The sequence below is a fragment of the Kryptolebias marmoratus genome, linkage group LG9 (genome assembly GCF_001649575.2).
Source record: "Kryptolebias marmoratus isolate JLee-2015 linkage group LG9, ASM164957v2, whole genome shotgun sequence".
Classification (NCBI taxonomy): Eukaryota; Metazoa; Chordata; class Actinopteri; order Cyprinodontiformes; family Rivulidae; genus Kryptolebias; species Kryptolebias marmoratus.
The window spans coordinates 8,351,776-8,360,890 of NC_051438.1; the positions used below are offsets into that span (position 1 = coordinate 8,351,776).

The window sequence follows — 9,115 nt, forward strand, 5'->3', positions numbered from 1 at the left end:
GGGGGGAGGGGGGGGAATGATGTGCCAGGTAGGAGGTTATTGCAGAAATATAAGCAGAAAATTAAACAGGAGTGACGCCGCGTTGGGCCTCTGCTGTTACTACCGTTAGCTGGAAACGCTGCGATATTAACGTACATTCAGGAGGAATTACAGCACGAATACGGGGGTAATGGTGGTACTTTACAGCGCCGCGATGTGGGAGACAGAACAGTAAACAGGTTCACCCCCGCGCCCTCTTTTCTTTTAGGTGTCACGTATTGAGTATGAAATGAACTTTGAGTGTGTTAGGGGCAGATATAGAGTTGAAACTGTTATAAAAAAGGCCAAAATTTGAAGTTTTTCACGATTCACGGGCGCTCTAGGAATGTAAAATTTTAGGGGCCGACTGTATAAAATTGTTAAATTGGGGGTTTTTTTGTGTTCACTGGTGGTTTCTGCCTTCTTCCGTGCTGCCAACGCCCACCAGTTATCAAAACGTTTGGAGGTGGGGGGGATAAATGTTGAAAAACTCAACAGTTACACCTTGTGTACAACCAGCAGGAACCTGTTTCGCCCGAGTGCGCTTCCTCGAAAAGTTTGTTTCTGCTTCACACACCCCCCCACCCACGCCCGTAGAGGACGCCGCGCAGCCTCGTTCCGGCTGGCGGACCGGTCCCTGGGGTTCTGGGGGCGGTCAAGACTCACTGTCATCTCCTACTGGTCCTGCAGAACACTGGGCCGGTGGGTCCCGTGCCAGGTCATTCAGCTCCTGAAAACAAACAGAGGTGTAAGATCATCACATCCCTGTGTTTTCACATCATCATCACCGTTAAGGCTGGACGGTGTTTACACTGAGGCACAAGATAAACCCTGAGAACCATACGAGATGTAGAAGTGTGTTTGAAAACAGTCCCCTGCAGCCTGATCCCTGTTTGTTTTGATGGGAGCACCTTGTCCAGAAACCTCCTCCGGGCTGTCACCGAAACCTAGGGTCTGACGTAACACCGTCTCCACGGGGCCGGAGCACGTCGCAGAAAATTTAAAAAATAAAATAAATAACATTTAACCCCCTTGTCATGCGGACGCGATGACAGCGGAGGTTTCTTCGACCCACACGGCGTCCAAGGAGGCGAACCGAGCGGCGTCGCGACGGAGGCGCTCCCGTTAGCATCCATGCTAACATCCCGACCCGACGCACGGACCGGGCTCAAAGCCGAGCCCCGACCCGGACCGACGACACCAAGGAGGCCCCTTAAACGAGCCCGGGGCGGCGGGGAGCAAACATACACCCAGCTGGGCCGACGACACGGAGAGCCTCGACGAGCCGCTCGTCGCCTGAAAGGAACTACTAGGCCCGCGTTCCCACCACGACGCCAAACTGCGAGCTGACCCGCGGAGGAGAACCACACTTTGGGCGAAGAGGTCACTCGAAAAAGACGAAATAAGAATTATGAACGACACCACGACTCTTCGGCTATCTGGGGGGGAAAAAACAAATAAATAAACATAAAACCAGTAGCAGCTCGCTGAACAAGTTGTTCGCACCGACGATTGTGCGGAGATAAAAACAGGGAGCACCTCCGGGTTAGCTTGAGCTACATCACCCTTCGTCTCCGAGCCGCCGCAATTCCGCTTTTTATTGTCAAATAAAACATTAAATCACACATTCACGATGTCTGGAGACGAAACCGCGGCCAGCTGTTTAATAAAATAACCGTGTTGAGGTCAATAATGTGGATTTCTCCAGCGTTAGCCCGGCTGCTAGCTTAGCTTAGCAGCTCTCTGTCAAACCGAGTTCGTAATTTTTGATCGTAATTCGTGTTAAATACCAGAGCTGTTACATAAGTGTTTAAAAAAAGCCTTTTTTATGACTTATTTATTAACATTTACTGTTACCCTTACATTACAACCACGCACAGCCGTGTTGGCTAACCACCGGCCAACGGCTTTTCACACTTTTTTTTTTAAAAAACAGCCTGACAGCCACAGATGACTTAATCATATTTACACGGAGCATTACATGTATAGGTGTGAAGCGTGCACTTAATTTTGACAAAAAGACAAGTCAAAAAAAGAGGAGCCGAACCGGGAGCAGCTAGCCGGGACCCCGTCTCTAGCGGCGCAGGGCTGCCGTCACAGCCGTCGATCCGCTCGGCCGGAGCCGCCGGACGAAACTCGGCTCAAGTTTTCGAGTCGATATTCAAACACAGCTCTCAGTCGCGACAAACCCGTCGGCCAAGCGTACGGATGCCAACCTCGACGTAAGAAAAGAAGTAAAAAAAGAAAAAAGAACCCCACAACAGAACTGCGATATGTGCGGCCTCGCCGTTCACTTCCTTACCTTGTGAATTCTTTTCAGAGCCATTGTTGTGCTAGCGCTTCTGTCAGGGAAAACGTGCGATTAAAATGGCGATTGGTACAACCGAATACCACGACTCAGATACTCATAAAACACCGTATGTGTACACACACGCACACACGCAAAAACGACTGGTCACTACGAGAGGGAACAACCGAAACAGTTTTGAGGCGAAACTGAAAGATAGAAGAGGTAGAACCGCGGTCCTTCCTCCTACTGCAGCGGCTACCAAATCACTGCGGCCTGCGAGCTGGAGGCAGCGCGAGAGGGCACTTCCGGCCGGGCCTCTTCACAATAAAAGCCGTCCCGCAAACCTCTCACAAATAAATAAACACGTCTTACGTCTACATTTTATTATTTGCATTTATTACGATTTATGGAACGTGTTTGTTGTTCACAACCGACTCACAAATAAAGCAATCCAATTAGGAACAAGTGATTTCTAATCATTCCAGTTTTTATATATTTTTTTTGTATTTCCTTTTTTTTTTTCGGTGTCCATTTATATCGCACATAAAAACAAACAAACTCAATTTAAAACCCTCGACAGTCTCAGCAGCCAGAATATAAAAAGGTGAACCATTCCATAGGTTGGGAGCAGAAATTGGAAAAGCCCGATCATCTCTGAATTTTAGCCTGGATCTAGGAACATCTAAGAGGAACCAGTTGGTTGATTGAAGTGCTCTCACTAGAATGTAGATGGTAAGGAGGGCCAGACCTTTTACAACTTTAAAAGCAAGGAATAAAATCTTAAAATCAATTCTAAAACAAACAGGAAGCCAACGGAGAGAAGGAATATGTGTTCATGTTTTTTAGTTCCTGCTAAAAGACGAGTTGCTGCGATCTGGACAGCTTGTGAGCGATGCAGAGATGATTTATCCAACATACAGAGTGTCTTTGGTCAGAAACTCTGACTTCACCGCAGCGATGAGTCTTTAAGTTGGAAAAAGACCTTGATTTCGTAACTGCATTTACACAAGTCAACATATTGTGTCAAATCTTTTCTTCAGGCCAGGAATATCTAAAAAAAAAAAGGTTTTGTACAACCACAAAAGGATATACATCCAAGGAAAGTTAAATCAGCAGTAAAATACAAAAAGCTTGTTTTTTTTTGTTGTTTTTTTACAGGTCGTGGCAGTTTTATGTTTGCCTGACCAGTTTGACTTGATCAGCTCTAAGTACTGACTATTAGAAAAAAACAAAACAAAACACACATTTAATTTGCATCGAAACGTTCCAAAATGTTTAAAGCACTGCTAATAAATATTTCTTTGACTAATTTATTTATTTATTTTATCGACAATGGCAATATATTAAATTTGTCACACTTGTAGACGCTTGATTAGAAAGCAGTAAGATGGACGTACAAACAATAGGCTTTAATTTTTGTAAGTTTATGAGTCGCATCATTTGCAATTTCTGAATATATAAGCACAAAAGTTGAACATGGCCCATGTGCACAGATGACCAGGACAACTTATGTCAATTTTATTTCTTTGTCAGTCTGTTTGTTTTATCAAAGCCAGCGTATTACTTATGCTGTAAAAGATAGGTCACTTATCAATCAGCTGTTTAGGGCAGCAAATGTGAAAGAAAAAGTGAAATTGTTACTGTACTCATTATGATTTGCCTTTTTCACTTTTAGCCCTTTTTGTTCCTTTTTTTATTGTGGTCGATAAATCAAAAACGCCAGGACAGCTGTGTCTTATTCTGAAAGGCCTCCCATGAAAACCGGAAACCGTGCCTTGGAACGCACCTGTCACTGCGCTGCCGTTGGGAAGCCCTTCCGCGGACATGCGCACTCGCGCCGTACGTTGACGACGTTGTGCTGCAACTGGCCTCCAGTGCGCACGCGCAGAGCCGAAAAAATTCGCTCCCTCGAAGCCAAAATGTCCACATGCAGTCGTTTCTGTCTGCGGGAGGCAAACTCCGGGGAAACTGCGCTCAAATGGTCTTCTGCAGTAGTTCCAGCGTCCTCTTGGTGTTTACATTCAGCGTATTAATTCATTAATGTCTAAAACAGCAGCTAATATGTTGAGAACAGCTAACGGTGTCACCTGTGAGTGGCGTCATAGACACGAACATCAGGGGAGTCAGTTCTTACATAACATAACATAACATAACATAACATAACATAACATAACATAACATAACATAACATAACATAACATAACATAACATAACATAACATAACAGGTAGTGATAAATGTGTAGGAGTCGTGTTATTTTGATTTAATAACTACAAACTTGATCTACTTTTGTTTTTCTGTTAGTTGGGGTCACCAAGGTTCTTGGTGTGGTTATAAAACAGTTTTTTTAGTTCCAGGTGTGAAGGGGGTACAATCTATGAGTTGAACCAAAGACTGCGTGTCAAACAAAGGTTGACCTTTAATTGCCTGTGCACTATATTATGTGATTGGCAGGAAGTTTGAGCATGTTATTAGTGACTGAAGGGCATATCGGTTCCCCATGCTGGTCCACCGCAGCCTAAAAGGGAACTGGTCCCCGCAGAATCCCGTCAGTCTTATTCATTGGTTTGAGAACAAAATGGCAAATAAATATGAAAACATGCAAGTAAATAAACGACGGCAGCCGTTAAAAGGTGTAACAGTACTGGTATAACTCTTCATTTGTGCACTAGTGTTAATATTGAAGATTTTATTATATATTTTTGACACATACAATGCAGAGCCAGCCAGTTAATTACACAAAGTTTGAATGATGTTAAGAGTTTTTACAGGACAGAGGCGGCCCCCCTGTTCGTGAGGCCTTCAGCTCACCTCCGGAGGAGTTTTGTGCAAGTCCCAGGAAAGGTCGGGGGCACGGAGTCCAAATGGACCACGCTCGCGGCCTACGGGAGCTGTGGTCAGAAGGTCACTGGGGTCTGTAGTGGTGCATCCTTCCTGCTGCGACTCGGATGTTATCACTGACCTTCTTGACGGCGCCTATAATAAAGAAAACATGATAGACGTTCTTTGATATCAGCAGACTAATTACACTCTCGTTCATAGTGAAGAACGAGCTTTTATTGGACACGGACTGCTCATCGCTCTGCATCCCTCTGCACTCAGTGCTGATCACAGATTGATCCAGATGAGCACATTCAGGACAACACGGCTTGCTTTTCCCCCCTGGATTTTGAACCGAACCAAGCCCGGTTTATAACGAATCCAGGCCCACCGGTGTAAACTCGTGTCCCAAACAAAATGGCTGCCTGACAGCGCTGCACATGTGCTGCGAACAAAAAGAAAAAGCTGCTATTAACATGACAAGTGTTGGTGACAGCGAGGAAACAGGACACAGAGTCCGGACAAACTGGCATAACAATGAGCAGAATTAATCAGATGTGCTACTTTAAAAAAAGGGAGATAATACCATTCAGGGACTGTAAACACGGTTTAACTTTTAGAAGATGACAAATACACACGGACGAGTTCATTTTAACCAGATGAATCAAACTTGGTCGTCTTGGAGGGTTTTTATTTCTTTGATTTTGATGGTTTCCCAACTTACTGTGTTGTCATCTTCTTCCTGTTTTAGGTCTTGTCTATGTTACTCTGGATACATTTTTTTAAACAGATGGATTTTTTGGGGTTTTGTTTTGTTTACTCGTTTAAATAATAATAATTAAAAAAAAAAACTCCACACAATTTTGACTAAAGAAATAAAATAATGAAATAACCATGCCATGCCAATAGGTGGCGACAAAGTCCACATTATTGACATGTAAAATACAGAAAAACTATGAAGTTCTGTGAAAAAGTTATGAATATCTTACCTGTCGTAAACAGCTCTTTGAATGAACATTTAGAGAAATATTTGAAGGTGAAATGAAATAAAATCTGAAAATAAAGAGTTTTCATGTTTTTCCTTTAGTTAAACATCATCAGACGCTCCAGTGGTCCATTTCTCTGATTTCAAACCTTAATGACTTGTTTTTAGAGTTTCTGTGGGCGGAGTTTCCTCCATGGTTGGTGACGTAGAAGCTGTGGCAGACCGCTGTAGGACCCTGAGGAGGTTCCTGTCAGTGTTTATCAGGGAGAATGGAGGCAGGAGAAGAAGAAGAAGAAGAAGTTCTGTTAACAAGAGGACCGGTTTGGAAACACCGTCAGGAACTGGAGCCCCACATGTCAGACGAGGAACCCCCGAGCTTCACAGTGATGTCACACAGTCTGCGAGGAGTTTCCCATCCGGACAGAGAGAGGCGGCCGGTGTCGGTCCGACAGGCGGTGGTTCTTCTCCTGAAGGTTTGTGTTTCAGGTTCTCCTCTTCAGAACATTACCTCCACAGTCAGTCTCCAGACTCTGGGCTGTAATTTTCACCAGGAGCTGAACGAACCACATCCATCCAACCTTCTTGTCCTTCTTGAAGCTGAAGAAGGACTCAGCTGTTGGAGGTTTGGGTCGGTTTAAACAATTAATTACAACAAACTGAACCGTTTCACCCAAACACGGTCTGGATCTGATATTTCCTGCCTTGTTGGCGTTCCTGTGTTTGGCTCTCGATACGTCACACTTCTGAGTGACCACAGAAAACACAGAGGAGACCCTGGTAAATTTTTTATTATCAATTTTAAATTAGTGTAAATGTTTTTAAAATGTGAGCCTCTGAAAATAATCACCTTTTATGACTTTATTCTGATTTATTTCAGCTTCGAAACACCTTTTCATTTTCCCTTTATTTCTGACAGGACTGATGAGGTAACGATGGGTTCACGTAACGCTAATTTTTTTAAGCCTTTACATGTTGTCCGTTTTGCGTGACGCAGTTATTTCAGCAGAAATAAGGTGATAATCCTGCTGGGAGTGCTACAGCTAGCTGCTGCTATTATTTGTATTTTTTTTTTAAATGAATTGACTGTAATGTGAAACTGTTGGCAGGGTAAAAGTGTACATTGCATTTGACTTTTTTTTTTTGAAGCTACAGTGATCCCCTTTGGTCTTGGCTCCACTCAGACTGGCTATAATCTCACCGATCCGGTCAGAATTAAACTATTTCTCCAAGCGAAGATTGTTCAAAGAACTCCGTACAACAAGTAAGATATTAGTTGTTCACAACTTTTACACAGAACCTCACTTCCTACGATGTTCTTAAAGACCCTGAGGCCTTGGCAAAGGTTTTAAACTAAAAGATTGCACATCACCCGCTGCCTCGCAAGCCGTTTTCAATGAACATCTCATGAGCTCTGTTAGTGCTCAGAGGATGACTCTCAGCTACAACCAAGCCAAATTTAAGCTCAGTAATTGTAAAACTGACTTGAGAGAGACACTTTATTTGCAGACTCAAGGTCCATAATGCATGCAAAACAAAATACACAATAAGATAAAAGACCCCCATCCTTTCAAAACACAATCATACCAGTGTTTCCAAAGGTCAGATATGTAACATATGGCACCGTATTCAGTGTTAGACAGCATTGAGATGACTCTATTATCAGACTTATTGAGTCAACAAATAAACTTACACAAGTGCCAACCCCAGCAGACACAGATAGTTCACTGGCACCGCTCCATCTGGGCTCCTTTAATAAAAATCATTATAAGCCGCTTGCAGTCCCTGAAGCCTGACTTTATTGTAGTTCCACCATGAGTGTGCACAGTGAGGCACAATATGAACCGAACAAGCTCAGTTTTACGAGATCCAAATGTCCGAGACAGTACATTTCGCCTGTGCGTGTATCATATGGCACTGACGGTAAACGTCCTCAGCATCTGTTAGCGAATGGCCAAGATGTTTGACTTCATTTCAGTGTATTACCAAGCAACTTCAAGTCAGGAAATGTCATCTACTTGTAATCTTTAGTTCGACGAATCATGACCACAGGTCATCGGCATCCATCAGGTGATTTATTACTGTGCCTCCGACCGGACACGGGTTTAACTCCTTGGACAGGGCATTCACATGAAACTTAAACCAAACAGGTGATAAGATGCTTCCTCGTCCGACAACATTTACAGACCTGAAAAGGTGCGGACACCCAGCTGGCCCATTTGACCTGCATCGTCTGGTTTGCATACCCAAAAGACAAACATCTAATTATATGTTTGGGCTCCTCAGCTTGTATTTGAAACAGTTTTCCATAGTTCACACCATCAAAAGCCTTAGAGGCATCTAAAAACACACAAAAACAGTCAAGCTTTTACTTCAATAACCCCTTTAAGGCCTATCTGCACAGATCAGTGTCATATTTAGGCTTAAACCCAAACTGATTATCTGTAGACCTTACTAATTTGTCCAACCATGCCAGTCAGTGGTTCATGAGATATTTTGCTAACAAACATATTATTAATATTAAATGTGTGTGTCTGTGTGTGTGAGTCTGCTGTGGTTGACATGCTGCCTCATCACATCCAAACATGCCTCATCACCCCCGCATGTCGCCTTTAGTCTGTGAGGAAGGCACTAATTGAGAGGGTCACGTGATCGTCTGTCAAGTTAAACCACTGTTCAGATACACGTGCGCGCGCGCGCGCCCACGGCCAACTGCCCACTCCACAGCTGCTTGTTGGGGGGGAGGGGGAGGGGGGGAAGCCCTGTAATCAGCGTCTCCACAGGATGGCAGTATGAGGCTGACTGTGTGTGTGTGTGTGTGTGTGTGTGGATCCCCGCGTGTGCGTGAACCTGCGTAGGAGTTCCTTTCTTCGCCACTCCGGGGTGTTGCCAGCTGCCCGTCCTGGAGGAGAGGTAGAGCCCTCCTCTTCTTCATCCTCCTCCTCCTCCTCTTCCTCGCTCTCCCAGGCGTCTCTTCTTCTTCTCCCATCCTCCTCCCCCCCCCCC

At 44.3% G+C, this 9,115-nt stretch overlaps 1 protein-coding gene across 1 annotated transcript in view; it reads right to left on the reverse strand.

The window, feature by feature from the left end:
- ube2d2 (ubiquitin-conjugating enzyme E2D 2 (UBC4/5 homolog, yeast)) overlaps positions 1-2,587 on the reverse strand; it is an 11,657-nt gene extending 9,070 nt beyond the window's left edge. Inside the window, exons 1-2 of the mRNA XM_017419745.3 lie at positions 2,321-2,587; positions 685-748 (exon numbers count right to left, since the gene is read on the reverse strand). Of these exons, the coding sequence (XP_017275234.1) occupies positions 685-748; positions 2,321-2,344 (88 nt within the window). The 5' untranslated portion in view covers positions 2,345-2,587. The remainder of the gene's footprint in view (positions 1-684; positions 749-2,320) is intronic.
- Positions 2,588-9,115: the final 6,528 nt, after the last annotated feature.